The 20,929-nt window shown below is 49.0% G+C and overlaps 1 protein-coding gene across 2 annotated transcripts in view; it reads left to right on the top strand.

Annotated features, from left to right (window-relative positions):
* pde2a (phosphodiesterase 2A) overlaps positions 1 to 20,929 on the top strand; it is a 541,714-nt gene that overhangs the window by 40,072 nt on the left and 480,713 nt on the right. Inside the window, exon 1 of one of the 2 annotated variants that reach the window (XM_087988444.1) lies at positions 10,784 to 10,988. The exons of the other annotated variant lie outside the window; for it this stretch is intronic. Coding sequence (XP_087844570.1) covers positions 10,978 to 10,988 — 11 coding nt within the window. The 5' untranslated portion in view covers positions 10,784 to 10,977. Of the gene's footprint in view, positions 1 to 10,783; positions 10,989 to 20,929 lie in introns of those variants that run through there. 2 annotated transcript variants of the gene reach the window in all.

Raw genomic sequence — 20,929 nt, 5'->3', positions numbered from 1 at the left:
ACAGTGCGGCGCTCCCTCCGCACCGACCCTCCGACAAAGCGGCACTCCCTCAGCACTGACCCTCCGACAGTGCCCACTCCATCCGCACTGACCTTCTGACAGTGCGGCACTCCCTCAGCACTGACCCTCCGACAGTGCGGCACTCCCTGAGCACTGACCCTCCGACGGTGCGGCACTCCCTCAGCACTGATCCTCCGACAGTGCGGCACTCCCTCAGCACTGACCCTCCGACAGTGTGGCACTCCGTCAGCACTGACCCTGTGACAGTGCGGCACTCCCTCAGCACTCACCCTCCGACAGTGCAGCGCTCCCTCAGTATTGACCCTCTAACAGTGCGGCACTCTCTCAGCACTGACCCTCCGACAGTGCCCACTCCATCCGCACTGACCTTCTGACAGTGCGGCACTCCCTCAGCACTGACCCTCCGACGGTGCGGCACTCCCTGAGCACTGACCCTCCGACGGTGCGGCACTCCCTCAGCACTGACCCTGTGACCGTGTGGCACTCCCTCAGCACTGACCCTCCGACAGTGCCCACTCCATCCGCACTGACCCTCCAACAGTGCGTCACCCCCTCAGCACTGACCCTCCGACTTTGCGGCACTCCGTCAGCACTGACCCTCCAAAAGTGCGGCACTCCCTCAGCACTGACCCTGTGACCGTGTGGCACTCCCTCAGCACTGACCCTCCGACTGTGCGGCACTCCCTCAGCACTGACTCTCCGACAGTGCGGCACTTCCTCAGCACTGACCCTCCGACAGTGCGGAGCTCCCTCAGCACTGACCCTGTGACAGTGTGGCACTCCCTCAGCACTGACCCTGTGACAGTGGTGCACTCCCTCAGCACTGACCCTGTGACAGTGCGGCACTCCCTCAGCACTGACCCTGTGACAGTGGTGCACTCCCTCAGCACTGACCCTGTGACAGTGGTGCACTCCCTCAGCACTGACCCTGTGACAGTGCGGCACTCCCTCAGCACTGACTCTCCGACAGTGCGGCACTTCCTCAGCACTGACCCTCTGACAGTGCGGCACTCCCTCAGCACTGACCCTGTGACAGTGCTGCACTCCCTCAGCACTGACCCTCTGACAGTGCTGCACTCCCTCAGCACTGACCCTGTGACAGTGCTGCACTCCCTCAGCACTGCCCCTCGGGTTCGGGTTGGATCTTGTTCACTGGAGTTTTAAAGAATGAGAGAATCTGATCCTCTGATTTTATAACAGGACCAGACCTGGGAATTCCTAGTTGCCCCCTTGAGAAGGTGGGGGTGAGCTGCCTTCTTGAACCGCTGCAGTCCATGTGCTGTGGGTAGACCCACAATGCCCTTAGGGAGGGGATTCCAGGATTGTGACCCAGCGACAAGGAACGGCGATATATTTCCAAATCAGGATGAGGAGTGACTTGGAGGGGAACCTGCAGGGGGTGGTGTCCCCAAGTATCTGCTGCCCCTTGTCCAGATGACCAGGGAGTCCTGAACCAGTCTTAGAACAGTCTGAGATTACAGGACGGGCCATATCGGACTGAGATGAGGAGTAATGCCTTCACCCAGAGAGTGGGGACCCTGGGGAATTCCCTGCCACGGGAAGGGGTTAAGGCCAAAACATTGAATGTTTTTAAGGTGGAGTTAGATAGAGTTCTTAAGGATAACGGGATCAAAGGGTATGGGGAGGAAGCAGGAACAGGGGACTGAGTTGGATAATCATATGGAATGGTGGAGCAGGCTCGAAGGGCCGAATGGCCTCCTCCTGTTCCTGTTCTCTCTGTCAATGGCCTGTGGCGGTGTCTGAGTTTCCATGTAATTCTGTGAAAGGCCACAAGGGGGACACCCCATCCACACAGAAACCTCTAACAAGGTCTGCTCCCACTCCCCTGAATACCTTCAGCTTGAACATGACGCCAATGAAATGAACGTTTCCCAATGACTGTGTTTCTCTGTGGGAGAGCTCTCCTGCTGTTTGGTTGTGTTTTTCTGGTCATTAGCTGCTGCTTCTCAATAACTGCTCTGCACCGTTTCCTTCTGATTTTATACATCAGAGACACGGCCTCTCAATCTACCCCTCAGCTGCCCCTCTGAAGGAAGCGACTGAATGAGTATTTATTGCCCGTCCCTAGCTACCCCCTTGAGGAGGTGGGGGTGAGCTGCCTTCTTGAACCGCTGCAGTCCATGTGATGTAGATAGACCCGCAATGCCCTGAGGGAGGGGATTCCAGGATTGTGACCCAGCAACAAGGAACGGCAATATATTTCCAAATCAGGATGGGGAGTGACTTGGAGGGGAACCTGCAGGGGGTGGTGTCCCCAAGTATCTGCTGCCCCTTGTCTTTCTATTTTTAATACCGTTCCACTTTACAAAAAGGATGGTAAACAGAAAGCAGGGAATCACAGAATCACATGTCAGTTGTCGGGAAACTATTGGGGAAAGGTGGCAGGGAGAGAAGTCCTCTTCACTTGGAGTAGCAAGGTTTGATCAAGGAGAGTCAGTGAAGGGCTCCAGCCCAATACGTCGACTCTCCTGCTCCTCGGATGCTGCCCGACCTGCTGTGCATTTCCAGCACCACACTCTCAACTCTGATCTGCAGTATCTGCAGTCCTCACTTTCTCCTGTGTCAGAGGGAGGTCAGGCCCAACACACCTGACTGAGCTTTTCCAAGAGGTGATGGAGAGGGTAGGTGATGGTGGTTGGTGGAGTTGATATGGATTTCAACAAGGCCTTTAACAGGGTCCCACATGGGGAACTGATAAAGAAGGTAAAAAAACATGGGATCTGGGGTAACGGGGAAAGTTGGGTCTAAAATTGTCTTAGTAACAGGAGACAGAGAGTGGGGGGAGAAGGCTGTTTGTGTGACCGGAGCCTGGTGTGCAGTGGTGTACCACAGGGATCAGTGCTGGGCCCTTTAGTGTTTGTGATATTCATTAATGATTTGGATGAGAATGTAGGAGTGTGATAATTAAGTTTGTGGCTGATACAAAGATTATCTGGGTGGCTGGCTGTTTGGAGGAAGGTGTTAGGTGACAGGAGGGTTGGTCGGACGGACTGATCAGTGGCGGACAGGATTTAATCTTGATAATTGTGAGGTGAGGCATTTTGGAAGAATTAGCAAGATGAGGGAGTACTCAGAGAATGGCAGGGCACAATGAAGCTCAGAGGGATCTTGGGGAGTTGTCCACAGATCCCTGAAGGTGATAGGACGGGTCGATCGGCAAGTTAAGAAGGAAAAAGGGTCACTTGCCTTTATCAGTTGAGGCCTAGATTCGAAGAGCAGGAAGGTGGTGTTGGAGCTGGACAGGTCTTTGGTGAGGCCCCAGCTGGAGAACTGTGTGTGGTTCTGGTCCCTGCATTATAGGAAGGATGGGATTGTACTGGAGGGGCTGCAGAGGGGATTCCCCAGGGTACTGTCTGGGATGGAGCATTTCAGTGATGGGGTGAGGCTGGATACGCTCGGGAATACTGAGGGGGATCTGATCGAGGGGTACAAGAGTGGCGATAGAGAGCAGCTGTTCCCTCTAGTCGAAGGATCAGTAACAAGTGAACACATTTTAAGGCAAAGAGTGGAAGTTTAGAGGTATTTCAGGAAATGTATTTTTTCACCCAGAGGGTGATGCAGGTCTGGAGTGTGCTGCCTGGGTGGTGGTTGGGGGGGGGGGGGAGGGGGTGCGGTATTGAGGTGGGAAATTTCACAATCTTTAAAAAGGTCTTGGATGAGCCCCTGAAATGTCCCAACATCCAAGGCTATGGGCCAAGCACAGGCAAGTGGGACTGGTGTAGCTTTACAGGAGCCTTTGTCAGTGCAGACTTGATGGGCCGAAGGGCCTCCTCTGGACTGTATGATTCAATGATTTGAGGTGGGAGTGGGTTAGGACAGTGCTGTCCTGGGGTCCTTGGTGAGATTGGGGACCCTCTGAAACTGCTGGTCAGATGATATTTTCTCCTGACTCAGACACTTAATCAACGTGATGTTTTTCTTAATAATACTGGTAGATAAAGAGGAGAGTGGTCCTCAGGGAAGAGTGTAAACTGGGCCATGGCCAATTATATCAAAATCAGGCAGGAGCTGGGAAATAGGGATTGGACACAGCTATTTGAAGGGAATTAAGGAAAATCCCAAAACATTTTGTTCTTATATAAGCAGCAAGCAGGTAACTAGAGAAAGGATTGATCCACAAAGATAATGAAGGAAGGCTGTGTGCTGAACCTGAGAGAATGGGTCAGATTCTGAATCATTACTTTGCATCAGTGTTCACTGAGGAGAGGAACATGATGAATATTGAGATAGAAGTTTGATTCGTCTGGATCATGTTGGCATAAGCAGGGAAGATGTGTTGAGTATGCTAGAGGTTATTAATGTGGACAAATCCCCAGGACTGGATGGGATCTATCCCAAGTTGTTGAGGGAGGCGAGAGAGAAAATAGCTAAGGTCCCGACAGATATCTTTGTGGCATCCTTAAATACAGGTGAGGTGCCAGAGAACTGGAAGGTTGCTCATGTTGCCCCCCTATACAAGAAGGGTAGTAGGGATATTCGGGGTAACTACAGAGCAGTGAGCCTGACGGCGGTGGTGGGGAAGTTGCTGGAGAGGATACCAAGAGATAGATCTATTTATATTTGGAAAGGAATGAGCTCATCGGTGATGGGCGACATGGTTTTGTGCGGGGGAGATCTTGCCTTACCAACTTGATAGAGTTCTTCGAGGAAGTGACCAAGGTGTTAGATGAAGGAAGAGCTGTTGATGAAAATATACATGGACTTTAGTAAGGCATTTGATAAGGTTCCCCACTGTAGACTAATGGGGAAAGTGAAGTCACATGGTGTGCAGGGTGTTCTAGCGAAGTGGTTAAAGAACTGGTTGAGCAACAGGAGACAAAGAGTAGTAGTTGAAGGGAGTTTCTCGAAATGGAGAAAGGTGACCAGTGGTGTTCCACAGGGGTCAGTGTTGGGGCCACTGTTGTTTGTAATATACATAAATGATCTGGAAGAGGGCACTGTTGGTATGATCATCAAGTTTGCAGATGGCACGAAGATTGGTGGAGTAGCAGAAAACATAAGGGACTGTCAGAGAATACAGGAGGATATAGATAGACTGGAGAGTTAGGCGGAAAAGTGGTAGATGGTTTTCAATCCAGACAAATGTGAGATGATGCATTTAGGCAAGACTAATTCTAGAGCGAGTTATACAATGAATGGAAGAGCCTTGGGAAAAGTTGATGGGCAGAGAGATTTGGGAGTGCAGGTCCATTTTACTCTGAAGTTTGCTGCACAGGTGGATAGAGTGGTCAAGAAGGCATTTGGTATGCTCGCCTTCATTGGACAGGGTATTGAGTATAAGAGCTGGCAGGTCATGTTAAAATTGTACAAGACAATGGTTCAGCCACTTAGAATACTGTGTACAGTTCTGGGCGCCACATTACCAAAAGGATGTGGACGCTTTGGAGAGGGTGCAGAGAAGTTCCATGAGGATGTTGCTTGGTATGGAAGGTGCTAACTATGAAGAGAGGTTGAGTAGGTTGGGTTTATTTTCATTAGAAAAAAGGAGATTAAGGGGGGACCTGATTGAGGTTTACAAAACCATGAAGGGTATAGACAGGGTGGATAGAGACAAGCTTTTTCCCAGGGTGAAGGATTCAATAACGAGAGGTCATGCTTTCAAGGTGAGAGGTGGAAAGTTTAAGGGGGATATATGCGGCAAGTACTTCACACAGAGGGTGGTGGGCGTTTGGAACGTGTTGCCTGCAGAGGTGATAGAGGCAGGCACGATAGATTCATTTAAGATGCATCTGGACAGATGCATGAGTCGGTGGGGAGCAGGAGGATACAGATGCTTAGGAATTGGGTGACTGGTTTAGACAGTACACTTGGATCGGCTTAGGCTTGGATCTCTATCTCTAACCTCAACATTCATCATGTCCCTCTCCTCAGTGAACACTGATGCAAAGTAATCATTCAGAATCTCACCCATTCACTCAGGTTCGGCACACAGCCTTCCTTCCTTATCCTTTAGTGGACCAATCCTTTCTTTGTTCTTTAAGAACTCTTTACATTAGAATGTGTCCCTGACCTTCGCTTGAGTTGCTGCCAGCGATCTGGTCCAGTTTGGCGTTTCCCTCCTGAAAGCTCCTGGTACCATCATCTCCCTGGCAGTATCATGTCTCCTCTTTGATCTTACACTCAATTCAACGCTTTTTTCTCTCGCTTACCAACAACAAGTAATTTACCTGTAAATTGGGCCTGAAGTGGATGTACAGGCTCTTGTTATTAAAAAGGAAAATGACAAAATGGCAGCAGTGCGACACGAACGAGCTGGATGAGGGAACTGAGGGTGTGCTGCCAAACTTCTGGCTAATGAAAAGGTGGGGGGGACAGGGGTGGTGGGGACAGGGGTGGGGGTGTTAGTGATGAGGAAAGAGGGAGGCTGCAGAAGGACGTGGACAGGCTGGGAGAATGGGCAAGGAAGTGGTGTACAGTATGGGAAGTGTGAGGCGATGCACTTTGGCCGGAAGATAGAGACATGGACTGCGTTCTCGATGGCTTCGGAAATCTGAAGCTCAAAGGGACTGGAGAGTCCTAGTTCAGGATTCTCTTTAGGTTAATGAAATAACTCCACAGAGGCCAGTATCCTGTCACCAGGTCCCTCCTCATTTACATGTGGAGAGACCGCGACACTGACCTGGCTCCCTCAGAGCCAGCTCTCGGAGTGAGCAGAACCCCAACACTTCTGTTTATTTTTTTTTCTTTTTTCTTTTTATTTTAGCACCCATGTTGTGTGTGTGCAAGTGTGAGACACAGTGAGAGACACAAGCTGTACGAATCTTTATTCAATTTCCACCACCAGGAAGAAAAGAAACAGCCGAGTGGCCAAACACTCCTGTTTGTACCTGTTAGGGGACTCCGATTTGGTGAAGTTCACCTGACTGACCCCGATACAATCATAGAGGTTAACATGCAGTTCGGAGGGCAGATGCAATGTAAGCATTCATTTCAAGAGGGCTGGAATACAAGAGCAGAGCTGTACTGCTGAGGCTGTATAAGGCTCTGGTCAGACCACATTCAGAATCTTGTGAGCAGTTTTGGGCCCCGTATCTAAGGAAGAACGTGCTGGTCTTGGAGGGGGGGGGCAGAGGAGGTTTACAAGAATGATCCCAGGGATGAAGGGATTGTCATATGAGGAATGGGTCTGTAATGATTAGGTTCCCTACAGTGTGGAAATAGGCCCTTCAGCCCAACAAGTCCACACCAACCCTCCAAAGAGTAACCCACCCAGGCCCATTCCCCTACATTTACCCCTGACTAATGCAGCTAACACTACAATTTAGCATGACCAATTCACCCTGACCTGCACATCTTTTGGAATGTGAGAGGAAACCAGAGGAAACCCGCACAGACACACAGGGAGAATGTGCAATCTCCACAGGGACATTTAAGTTGTCATTGGACAAACATATGGATGTACATGGAATAGTGTAGGTTAGATGGGCTTCAGATTGGAATGACAGGTCGGCGCAACATCAAGGGCCAAAGGGCCTGTATTGCACTGTAATGTTCTATGTTCTATGACAGTTGCCTGAGGCTGGAATTGAACCCGGGTCCCTGGCGCTGTGAGGCAGCAGTGCTAACCACTGAGCCACTGTGCTGCCTTGATGGAGTTTAGAAGGATGAGGGGGAATCTCATGGAAACTTCCAGAATCCTGAGAGGCCTGGATAGAGAGGATGTGGAGAAGATGTTTCCACCAGGAGGAGAGACTAGGACCCGAGGGCCCAGCCTCAGGGTGAAAGGGCGACCCTTTAGAACTGAGATGAGGAGGGGTTTCTTCAGCCAGAGGGTGGGGAATCTGTGGGACTCATTATCACAGGGGGCTGTGGAGGCCAAGTCACTGAGTGTATTTAAGACAAAGATAGATAAGTTTTGGATTGGAAAAGGGACCAAAGGTTACAGGGAGAAGGCAGGAGAATGGGGTTGAGAAACAGGCCAGCCATGATCAAATGGCAGAGCACATTCGATGGGCTGAATGGCCTAATTCAGCTCCCATACTTTGCAGTCGGAGTTGTCATGTCAGTAGGTCCCTAACCCCAGGCTATTGGTCTGGAGACATGGGTTGGACCCCACTGCAGTAGATGGTGAAGTTTGAAGTCAATGAAATCTGAGGGGGAACCTGATTTTGTTCAGGATACGAGAAAGATACACATCCTCCTCTGGGTGTTGGATGGCTGGTTTGTGAAGCAGTGTGATGCTAACAGTGTGGGTCCAATCCCCGCACTGGCTGAAGCTACCATGAAAGACTCTCCTTCTCAACCTCTTGCCCTTGCCAGAGGCATGGTGACCCTCAGGTTAAACCCACCAGTCATCTCCATCTCTGGAATGAGAGAGAGAGAGAGAGAGAGAGAGAGCAGCCTACTGGTCTGGTAAGACCATGGTGACTTTACCTTTTGCACTGTCCTTATGTGGTTAGGCCAACATCTGGCTGTTAACTACCCTGAAATTCTTCATCACAGAATCATGCAGCACAGAAACAGGCCCTTCGGCCCAGCATGTCTCTGCCAACCAACAAACACCAAATACACCAATCCCATTTGCCTACACCTGCTCCATAGCTTACTCGGTATTTACAGACTCATAGAGTCATGGAGATGTACAGCACGGAAACAATCCTTCTGGTCTAACTCAACCAGATAACCTAAATTAATAGAACATAGAAGAATACAGCGCAGTACAGGCCCTTTGGCCCTCGATGTTGCGCTGATCCAAGCCCACCTAACCTATACTAACCCACTATCCTCCATATACCTATCCAATGCCCGCTTAAATGCCCATAAAGAGGGAGAGTCCACCACTGCTACTGGCAGGGCATTCCATGAACTTACGACTCGCTGAGTGAAGAACCTACCCCTAACTTCAGTCCTATATCTACCCCCCCTTAATTTAAAGCTATGCCCCCTTGTAATACCCGACTCCATACGCGGGAAAAGGTTCACACTGTCAACCCTATCTAACCCCCTAATCATCTTGTACACCTCAATCAAGTCACCCCTAAACCTTCTTTTCTCTAATGAAAACAGCCCCAAGTGTCTCAGTCTTTCCTCATACGATCTTCCTTCCATACCAGGCAACATCCTGGTAAACCTCCTCTGCACCCGTTCCAGTGCCTCCACATCCTTCCTATAGTATGGCGACCAAAACTGCACACAATATTCCAGATGCGGCCGCACCAGAGTCTTATACAACTGCATCATGACCTCAGGACTCCGGAACTCAATTCCTCTACCAATAAAAGCCAATACGCCATATGCCTTCCTCACCGCACTATTTACCTGGGTGGCAACTTTCAGAGATCTGTGTACATGGACACCAAGATCCCTCTGCTCTTCCACACTACCAAGTATCCGACCATTAGCCCAGTACCCCATCTTTTTGTTATTCTTCCCAAAGTGAATCACCTCACACTTAGCTACATTGAATTCCATTTGCCACCTTTCTGCCCAGCTCTGCAGCTTCTCTATATCCTGCTGTAACCTGCCACATCCTTCCTCACTGTCAACAACTCCTCCGACTTTCGTATCATCCGCAAACTTGCTCACCCAACCTTCTAACCCCTCTTCCAGGTCATTTATAAAAATGACAAACAGCAAAACAGGTCCCAAAACAGATCCTTGCGGAACACCGCTAGTGACGGCACTCCATGAAGAAACTAGTCCCACCTGCCAGCACCCGGCCTATATCCCTCCAAACCCTTCCCATTCATATACCCATCCAGATGCCTCTTAAATGTTGCAATTGTACCAGCCTCCACCACTTCCTCTGGCAGCTCATTCCATACACGTACCACCCTCTGTGTGGAAAAGTTGCCCCTTAGGTCTCTTTTATATCTTTCCCCTCTCACCCTAAACCTATGCCCTCTAGTTCTGGACTCCCCGACCCTAGGGAAAAGACCTTGCCTATTTATCCTATCTATGCCCCTCATAATTTTGTAAACCTCTATAAGGTCACCCCTCAGCCAGGGAAAACAGCCGCAGCCTATGCAGCCTTCCCCTGTAGCTCAAACCCTCCAACCCTGGCAACATCCTTGTAAATCTTTTCTGCACCCTTTCAAGTTTCACAGTCCAAAGATATGCAGGTTAGGTGAATTGATGATGCTAAATTGCCCATCGTGTCCAGGGATGTGTGGGTTAGAGGCATTAGTCAGGGGGAAATGTAGGGGAATGAGTCTCGGTGGGTTACAGTTTGGAGGGTTGGTGTGCACTTATTGGCCCGAATGGCCTGTTTCCACACTGTAAGAATTCTATAATCATCTTTCCTTTTGGAGGGAGACCGGAACTGTACGCAGTATTCCAAAAGCGCCTCACCAATGTCCTGTACAGCCGTAACATGACCTCCCAGTATTTTTGGAAGGGTGAGATGGACTGGAGCTGTGTTGAGGTTTCTGTGGAGGGCCAGAGTCAAAAGGCTATCGACATTAAAAAGTCATGAGTAACACAATTGGAAATGCTGAAGGGATTTCTTTCCCCACACAAGAATGAGAGTGGGAGGAGGTGATGAACAGAGACCCATTGGGAAAGGGGAAGTTGGGTAAATATGTGATGGAGAACAAAACAGGAAGACATGCTGATTGGCTGAGATGGAGAGGTTGTGGGTAGAGAGTCTGGTGCAGCGTAGAGACCAGCACAGAGGAGACGGGCCGATTAGCCAGTTTTGATGTTGTGAATCCGGGTATTCACATGGACACAAATGCTCCATAATTACAGAGACACTGATGTCACACAGCGAGGGGCATGATAAAGAAACATTGAACCGAAAGAGGAGGGGGATGGGAGCAGATACTGCAAGGATTGAACATATTTCTCAACAACTCTTGGGTGAGATGGGGAAACCCAGGCTGTCAGGCAGCTGTGGTTTCAGCTGCTCCTCCGTCACTGCTCTTGTGACCAACCGTTTTAAAACTAGACCGCAGTAGATTCTTAAAGGGAAACTGTGTTAACTGATTAATCAAAATGTGGAAAAGGTAGGTATCTGTACACTGACTGGTATCTCTCAGTTCCCCCCCTCCCCTTCTCTTTCTGTCTCTCTGTCTTTCTCTCTCTCAGGGAGATATCTGTACATTGACTGGTGTCTCTCAGTCCCCTCTCTCTCTCTCTCTCTATCTCTCTCTGTGCCTCTCTGTCTGGGAGATATCTGTACACTGACTGGGTCTCTCAGTCCCCTCTCTCTCCGGGAGATATCTGTACACTGACTGGGTCTCTCAGTCCCCTCTCTCTCTCTCTCTCTATCTCTCTCTGTGCCTCTCTGTCTGGGAGATATCTGTACACTGACTGGGTCTCTCAGTCCCCTCTCTCTCAGGGAGATATCTGTACATTGACTGGTATCTCTCAGTCCCCCCTCTCTCTCTCTCTATCTCTCTCTCTGTGTCTCTCTGTCTGGGAGATATCTGTACACTGACTGGTGTCTCTCAGTCCCCTCTCTCTCTCTCAGGGAGATATCTATACACTGACTGGTGTCTCTCAGTCCCTCTCTCTCAGGGAGATATCTGTACACTGACAGGTGTCTCTCAGTCCCCTCTCTCTCTCTCAGGGAGATATCTGTATACTGACTGGTGTCTCTCAGTCCCCTCTCTCTCTCAGGGAGATATCTGTACACTGACTGGTGTCTCTCAGTCCCCCCTCTCTCTCTCAGAGAGATATCTGTACACTGACTGGTATCTCTCAGTTCCCCCCCCCCCCCCCCCCCCTCTTTCTGTCTCTCTGTCTTTCTCTCTCTCAGGGAGATATCTGTATACTGACTGGTGTCTCTCAGTCCCCTCTCTCTCAGGGAGATATCTGTACACTGACTGGTGTCTCTCAGTCCTCTCTCTCTCTCTTTCTCAGGGAGATATCTGTACACTGACTGGTATCTCTCAGTCCCCCCCCCCCCCTCTCTCTCTCAGGGAGATATCTGTACACTGACTGGTGTCTCTCAGTCCCCCCTCTCTCTCTCTCAGGGAGATATCTGTACACTGACTGGTGTCTCTCAGTCCCCTCTCTCTCTCTCTCAGGGAGATATCTGTACACTGACTGGTATCTCTCAGTCCCCCCTCTCTCTCTCTCAGGGAGATATCTGTACACTGACTGGTGTCTCTCAGTCCCCCCTCTCTCTCTCTCAGGGAGATATCTGTACACTGACTGGTATCTCTCAGTCCCCCCCTCTCTCTCAGGGAGATATCTGTACACTGACTGGTGTCTCTCAACACCAACCCCCTCCCCCCCTCCTCTCTCTCTCTTTGGAAGGTATTTGTAGACTGACTGCTGTCTCACAGTCCCCCCTCTCTCAGCAATGATTTGGAGATGCTGGTGTTGGACTGGGGTGGACAAAGTTAAAAATCACACAACACCAGGTTATAGCGCAGCAGGTTTATTTGGAAGCACTAGCTTTTGGAGCGCTGCTCCTTCATCAGGTGGGTGTGGAGTATAAGATCATAAGACACAGAATTTATAGTAAAAGTTTACAGTGTGATATAACTCAAATGATAGATTGAAAAAGACCTGGATTGTATGTTAAGTCTCTTATCTTTCAGAATGACCAGGTTGGTTTCAGTTCTTTCATATTGTAAAATTTTTTTGTGGGGTGAATTTGTACTTGTAGAATTCCTCCTGGTAGAGGAATTGAGTTCCGGAGTCCTGAGGTCATGATGCAGTTGTATAAGACTCTGGTACGGCCGCATCTGGAATATTGTGTGCAGTTTTGGTCGCCATACTATAGGAAGGATGTGGAGGCATTGGAACGGGTGCAGAGGAGGTTTACCAGGATGTTGCCTGGTATGGAAGGAAAATCGTATGAGGAAAGACTGAGGCACTTGGGGCTGTTTTCACTAGAGAAAAGAAGGTTTAGGGGTGACTTGATTGAGGTGTACAAGATGATTAGGGGGTTAGATAGGGTCGACAGTATGAACCTTTTCCCGCGTATTGAGTCGGGTATTACAAGGGGGCATAGCTTTAAATTAAGGGGGGGTAGATATAGGACTGATGTTAGGGGTAGGTTCTTCACTCAGCGAGTCGTTAGTTCATGGAATGCCCTGCCAGTAACAGTGGTGGACTCTCCCTCTTTATGGGCATTTAAGAGGGCATTGGATAGGTATATGGAGGATAGTGGGTTAGTGTAGTTTAGGTGGGCTTGGATCGGCGCAACATCGAGGGCCCAAGGGCCTGTACTGCGCTGTATTCTTCTATGTTCTATGTTCTATGTTCTATGTTCTACATTTGATTTTGCTCAAAAACTGCATGAATCCATATAAGATTCTGTAAATTCCCCTTTTTAGATTAGAATCAGTCTGAACATTGGGGCACAGAAAGTCTCACACCTTCAGTGCATTATCTGGGCAGACATGGCACCGATTGTTAAAGTTCCCTTGAGAATGTAACTTTCAAAACGCTCTTGGTTTTACAATATTGGTGTTGTGTGAATTTTAACTCTCTCAAGGAGATATCTGTACACTGACAGGTGTCTCTCAGTCCCCCCTCCCTCTCTCTCTGAGGGACATTTTTGTAGACTAGTATGTTTAGTAAGTTTGCAGATGACACCAAAATTGGAGGTGCAGTGGAGATCAAAGAGGGTTACTTCAGATTACAACAGGATCTGGACCAAATGGGCCAATGGGCTGAGAAGTGGCAGATGGAGTTTAATTCAGATAAATGCGAGGTGCTACATTTTGAGAAAGCAAACCTTAGCAGGACTTATACACTTAATGGTAAGGTCCTAGGGAGTGTTGCTGAACAAAGAGACCTTGGAGTGCAGGTTCATAGCTCCTTGAAAGTGGAGTCGCAGCTAGATAGGATAGTGAAGAAGGCGTTTGGTATGGTTTCCTTTATTGGTCAGAGTATTGAGTACAGGAGTTGGGAGGTCATGTTGCAGCTGGACAGGACATTGGTTAGTTCAGTTTTACAGTACTGCATGCAATTCTAATCTCCCTGCTAATAGGAAGGATGTTGTGAAACTTGAAAGAGTTCAGAAAAGATTTACAAGGATGTTGCCAGGGTTGGAGGATTTGAGATAGAGGAAGAGGCTGAACAAACAGGCTGGGGCTGTTTTCCCTGGAGTGTGGGAGGCTGAGGGGTGACCTTACAGAGGTTTACAAAATCATGAGGGGCATGGATAGGATAAACAGACAAGGTCTTTTCTCTGGAGAGCATAGTTTAGGGTGAGACAGGAAAGATATAAAAGGGATCTATAGGGCAACATTTTCACACAGAGGGTGGTACATGTATGGAATGAGCTGCCAGAGGAAGTGGCGGAGGCTGGTACAAAGACAACATTTAAAAGGCATCTGGATGGGTATATGAAGAGGAAGGGTTTAGAGGGACATAGGCCAAGTGCTGGCAAATGGGACTAGATTAGGTTAGGATATCTGGTTGGCATGGATGGGTTGGACTGAAGGGTCTGTTTCTGTGCTGTACAGCTGTATAACTGATGTCTCTCAGTCCACTCTCTCACGGGGATATATCTATACACTGACTGGTGTCTCTCAGTCCCCTCCCTCTCTCTCAGGGAGATATCTATACACTGACTGGTGTCTCTCAGTCCCCTCTCTCTCAGAGAGTTAGCTGTACACTGACTGGTGTCTCTCAGTCCTCTCTCTCTCTCTCAGGGAGATATCTGTACACTGACTGGTGTCTCTCAGACCCCTCTCTCACTGGGAGATATCTGTACAGTGACTGGTGTTTCTCAGTCCCCTCTCTCTCAGGGAGATAACTGTACACTGACAGGTGTCTCTGTCCCCTTCCTCTCTCTCAGGGAGATATCTGTACACTGACAGGTGTCTCTCAGTTTCCTTTCTCTCTCCCAGGGAGATATCTGTACACTGACTGGTGTCTCTCAGTCCCCTCCATCTCTCTCAGGGAGATATCTATACACTGACTGGTGTCTCTCAGTCCCCTCCCTCTCTCTCAGGGAGATATCTATACACTGACTGGTGTCTCTCACTCTCCTCTCTCTCTCTCTCTCTCTCAGGGAGATGTCTGCACTGGTGTCTCTCAGTCCCCTCTCTCTCAGAGAGTTAGCTGTACACTGACTGATGTCTCTCAGTCCTCTCTCTCTCTCTCTCTCTTTCTCAGAGAGATATCTATACACTGACTGGTGTCTCTCAGTCTCCTCTCTCTCTCTCAGGGAGATGTCTGCACTGGTGTCTTTCAGTCCCCTCTCTCTCACAGTTAGCTGTACACTGACTGGTGTCTCTCAGTCCTCTCTCTCTCTCTCTCTCTTTCTCAGGGAGATATCAGTACACTGACAGGTGTCTCTGTCCCCTTTCGCTCTCTCAGGGAGATATCTGTACACTGACTGGTGTCTCTCAGTCCCCTCCATCTCTCTCAGGGAGATATCTATACACTGACTGGTGTCTCTCAGTCTCCTCTCTCTCTCTCTCTCTCAGGGAGATGTCTGCACTGGTGTCTCTCAGTCCCCTCTCTCTCAGAGAGTTAGCTGTACACTGACTGATGTCTCTCAGTCCTCTCTCTCTCTCTCTCTTTCTCAGAAAGATATCTATACACTGACTGGTGTCTCTCAGTCCCCTCCCTCTCTCTCAGGGAGATATCTATACACTGACTGGTGTCTCTCAGTCCTCTCTCTCTCAGATAGTTAGCTGTACACAGAATGGTGTCTCTCAGTCCTCTCTCTCTCAGAGAGTTAGCTGTACACTGACTGGTGTCTCTCAGTCCTCTCTCTCTCTCTTTCTCAGGGAGATATCTGTACACTGACTGGTGTCTCTCTCTCTCTCTCTCTCTCTTAGGGAAGGTATCTGTCCTCCACCTGGTGTTTCTCAGTGTCCTCTGTCTGATCCTGTTGGACGTGTTGTGATAATCTCCCTCGGTTTGTCATTACTTGGCTTGTTTCCCCCCCAGGCCTAGCGACTGGAGGATTTCAAACTCAGTTCTTTAATAATTCTGGAAGTTTAATAATATTATCAATCCCATCAATGGTGTCTATGAAACTATCAGGCAGTCCAAGACCAATCTGTGCTTTTGGCCTCTCCTCTATGGAAGGAAACGTGATTTGAGCAGCAGAACACTTTCGAAAGTCATGTCAATGAGCTGTGGGTCGCAGGAGTTCAGGAAGGCAGTTCCCCTTAACTGTTTCGTGGGGAAACACGGGATGGGATACAATTGCCAGTGACACCCCACATCCCATAAATGAACAAAAACTACTGCCTTGGGATCTTTTGTACCTGCTGCTGTTTGTGTTGATAAATCTCAGGGTGGTCCCATCGAGGGTGACATGTTAGAAGGCCATCGATGTGAGTGTTTGATTTCATGTGTGGGATTAGACTCTGGTCCTGCTGGCATTTCCCGAAACATTGTTTGATCTGTGATGAGGTGGGAAGGGCTGGGAGGGTTCTCCTGTGAGCACAGAAAGCCGACGTTTTGTAGTAGTGTGTAAAATAGTTAACGGTGTTCCCAAAGAGAAACCATTTCCATTGGTGGGAGGGCTGGTCAGCATTGTGACACGTAAGAGAAAACAGTCCGTTCTGCTATAACACGTGTTCCTTCAGCGCAAATTGGCTTTAATGCGATTGAAGAGTTTAGACTGTTATTTGTAAAATGTGAACGTCCCTTACCTTGTATTGGCTACAAACGTGATTCTGGCTCTGTTGTTTAAATTAGATTAGATTAGATTAGATTACTTACAGTGTGGAAACAGGCCCTTCGGCCCAACAAGTCCACACTGACCCGCCGAAGCGCAACCCACCCATACCCCTACATTTGCCCCTTACCTAACACCATGGGCAATTTAGCATGGCCAATTCACCTGACCTGCACATCTTTGGACTGTGGGAGGAAACCGGAGCACCCGGAGGAAACCCACGCAGACACGGGGAGAATGTGCAGACTCCACACAGACAGTCGCCTGAGGCGGGAATTGAACCCGGGTCTCTGGCGCTGTGAGGCAGCAGTGCTAACCACTGTGCCACCGTGCCGCCCACCATGGCGGGCTATTGCACCATTTTCATATAATGAAAGATAGCATGGGATCAGACCTATCGCGTTACATTAGGGCTGACTGTAGTTGGCAAAATAATCAAAAGCAACATGAGCAAATGTTTCTAGACAGGGATTGTTGAGCTCTGGAACATTCCACGGAGCAACCACCTGAGAAGAGAACCATCTCAGGGCTCTAGGGATTGAGAGGGCACTGGAATCAAATGTACTTTTTATATTCATGGGATGTGGGTGTCACTGGCTGGGCCAGTATTTATCTCCCATCTAGTTACCCCCTTGAGAAGGTGGGGGTGAGCTGCCTTCTTGAACCGCTGCAGTCCATGTGATGTAGATAGACCCGCAATGCCTTTAGGGAGGGGATTCCAAGATTGTGACCCAGCGACAAGGAACGGCAATATATTTCCAAATCAGGATGGGGAGTGGCATGGAAGAGAACTTGCTGGGGATGGTGTTCCCATGTACCTGCTGCCCCTGTCCTTCTAGATTTGAATGGTTGAGAGTTTGGAAGGTGCTGAGGTCCTTCGGTGAACTTATGTATCTGGTAGATGGTACACGCTGCCATTACAGAGCCTCGGTCTTTCAAAGAGTTAGCAGAAACCTGCTGGGCCGAATGGTTGTGAGGAGTTGGGTTAAAATGCAGCTGAGACAGTTGAGTTGAAAATCACCCCATTCTGTAGACGTAATGAATGACGTGACAAATTGTGTTTAGTCAAGTCCCAAACATAGAAAGGTGTGAGCTGATCTCTGGAGCTCTGCAGGAGTTACAGACCAGCAGCAAGACACCAGGGAAGCTTGGAAGCATTTGCCCCTGAGTGACTGTGCAATGACCCTCTGTTTTTCTTTCTTCTGTTCGGCCACTGTTGGAATATTGCAGTTCTGGTCTCCCTGTGACAGGAAGGATGTTGTGAAACTTGAAAGGGTTCAGAAAAGATTTACAAGGATGTTGCCAGGGTTGGAGGGTTTGAGCTACAGGGAGAGGCTGAACAGGCTGGGGCTGTTTTCCCTGGAGCGTCGGAGGCTGAGGGGGTGACCCTATAGATGTTTACAAAATTATGAGAGGCATGGATAGGATAAATAGACAAAGTCTTTTCCCTGGGGTGGGGGAGTCCAGAACTAGAGGGCATAGGTTTAGGGTGAGAGGGGAAAGATAATAAAAGGGACCTAAGGGGCAACTTTTAAAAGGCGTCTGCCATGGATATATGAATAGGAAGGGTTTGGAGGGATATGGGCCGGGTGCTGGCAGGTGGGACTAGATTGGGTTGGGATATCTGGTCGGCGTGGACGGGTTGGACCGAAGGGTCTGTTTCCGTGCTCTACATCTCTATGACTCTTTGATGAGTTTTGATGCTGTGGCTGGGATTGGCTCACTGTTCACACGGTTTCCATTACATTTCATCAGGCCCTGCCCTAATCACAAACTGACCACTTCACCTCGAGCTAACCTTTCACCTTCATCCTTACCCCAAACACAAATCTCTCCCTAAACCGAACCCTGAACCAACCTCTAAACCAAAACTCTAACCTAATCTTTTCTTTTTGGTAGTCACTTCGGGAGTTAAAGTAGTGGGAATGGCGGTGAGGGCAGTTGAATGTTCCTCCTGCAGAATGTGGGAGGTAAGGGTCACCACTAGTGTCCCTGCTGACTACATCTGTGGGAAGTGCACCCAACTCCAGCTCCTCAAAACCCCATTAGGGAACTGGAGATGGAGCTGGATGAACTTCGGATCATTCGGGAGGCAGAGGGGGTTATAGAGAGGAGTTACAGGGAGGTAGTCACTCCTCAGGTACAAGAAAAAGGCAGATGGGTTACAGTCAGGGGATGGAAAGGGAACTGGCAGGCAGTGCAGGGATCCCCTATGGCCATTCCCCTCAACAATAAGTATACCGTTTTGGATACTGTTGGGGGGGGATAACTTACTAGGGGAAAGCAGTGGGTCACAGGGCTCTGGCACAGAGTCTGTCCGTGCTGCTCAGAAGGGAAGGGGGAAGAGGAGCAGAGTAGTAGTCATTGGGGACTCCATAGTTAGGGGGACAGGTAGGAGGTTCTGTGAGGACGAGAGAGACTCTCGGTTGGTGTGTTGCCTCCCGGGTGCCAGGGTCCGTGATGTCTCTAATCGTGTTTTTGGGATCCTTCGGGGGGAGGGAGAGCAGCCCCAAGTTGTGGTCAACATTGGCACCAATGACATAGGTCGGAGGAGAGATGGGGACTTGAGGCAGAAATGCAGGGAGCTAGGATGGAGGCTTGGAGCTAGGACAAACAGAGAAAGGAGTTGAACACGTGGCTACAGGGATGGTGCAGAAGGGAGGGTTTCTGGTTTTTGGATAATTGGAGCTCTTTCTGAGGTAGGTGGGACCTCAACAAGCAGGATGGTCTTCATCTAAACTAGAGGGGTACCAATATCCTGGGGGTGGGGGGGAATTCGCTAAAGCTATTAAGGTGGATTTAAACTAATACAGCAGGGGGATGGGAACCAAAATTGTAGGACAGGTACAGAAGAGGATGAGAGTAGGGAGTTCCCAAATCAAATATCTGACACTGGCAAGCGAGAACCTGGTTTGAAGTGTGTGCACTTCAATGTGAGGAGCATCTGAAATAAAGTGGGTGAACTGGCAGGGTGGGTTGGTACCTGGGACTTCGATGTTGTGGCCATTACGGAGACATGGATAGAGCAGGGACAGGAATGGCTGTTGCAGGTTCCAGGATTCAGATGTTTCAGTAAGAACAGAGAAGATGGGAAAAGAGGGGGAGGTGTGGCATTGTTGATCAGCGACAATATTACAGTTGTAGAAAGGGTGTTTGGGGACTTGTTAACTGAGGTAGTATGGGCTGAGGTTAGAAACAGGAAAGGAGAAGTCACCATGCTGGGAGTTTTCTATAGGCCTCCGAATAGTCCCAGAAATGTAGAGGGAAGGATAGCAAAGATGATTCTCGATAGGAGTGAGAGAGACAGGGTAGTTGTCATGGGGGACTTCAACTATCCAAATATTGATTGGGATCACTACAGTACGAGTACTATAGCTGGGTCAGTTTTTGTCCAGTGTGTGCAGGAGGGCTTCCTGACACAGTATGTAGACAGGCCAACAAGGGGCGAAGCCACTTTAGATTTAGTACTGGGTAACGAGCCTGGCCAGGTGTTAGATTTGGAAGTAGGTGAGCACTTTGGAGACAGCGATCACAATTCTGTCAGGTTTACTTTAGTGATGGAAAGGGATAGGTGTACTCCACTGAGCAAGAGTTACAGCTGGGGGGGGGGGGAAATTACCATGCAATTAGGAAGCGTAGAATGGGAAAGGAAACTGCAGGGGATGAGCACATTAAAAATGTGGAGCTTATTCAAGGAAAAGCTCCTGTGGGTCCCAGATAAGTATGTACCTGTCAGGCAGGGAGGAAAATATAGAGCGCGGGAGCCGTGATTTACTAAGGAAGTGGAATCCCTGGTCAAGAAGAAGGCGGCGGCTTATGTTAGGACAAAATGTGAAAACTCAGGGCACTTGAGGGTTACAAGGAAGTCAGGAAAGACGTAACAAGAGAGCTCAGAAGAGCCAGGAGGGGACATGAGAAGTTGTTGGCGGATAGGATCAGAGTTAACCCTAAGACTTTCCGTAGGTATGTCAGGAATAAAAGAATGACGAGAGTTAAATTAGGGCCAATCAAGGATAATAGTGGGAAGTTGTGTGTGGAGTCAGAGGAGATAGGGGAAGCACTAAATAAATATTTTTCAACAGTGTTCACTATAGAAAATGAAAATGTTGGCGAGGAAGATACAGAGATACTTGCATCTAAACTAGAAGAGATTGAGGTTCACAAGGAAGAGGTATTAGAAATACTGCAGAGTGTGAAAATAGACAAGTCCCCTGGGATCTATCTAGGATCCTCTGGGAAGCAAGGGAAGAGATTACCGAGCCTTTGGCATTGATCTTCAAATCATCATTGTCTACAGGGATAGTGCCTGAGGACTGGAGGATAGCAAATGTGGTTCCCCTG

The sequence above is a fragment of the Chiloscyllium plagiosum genome, unplaced genomic scaffold, assembly GCF_037043375.1.
Source record: "Chiloscyllium plagiosum isolate Xiang-an unplaced genomic scaffold, Cpla_swu_hap1 HiC_scaffold_6, whole genome shotgun sequence".
In the NCBI taxonomy this organism is placed as follows: Eukaryota; Metazoa; Chordata; class Chondrichthyes; order Orectolobiformes; family Hemiscylliidae; genus Chiloscyllium; species Chiloscyllium plagiosum.
Note: the sequence above shows the minus strand (reverse complement) of the source record. Positions and strands in the feature narration are given on the sequence as shown.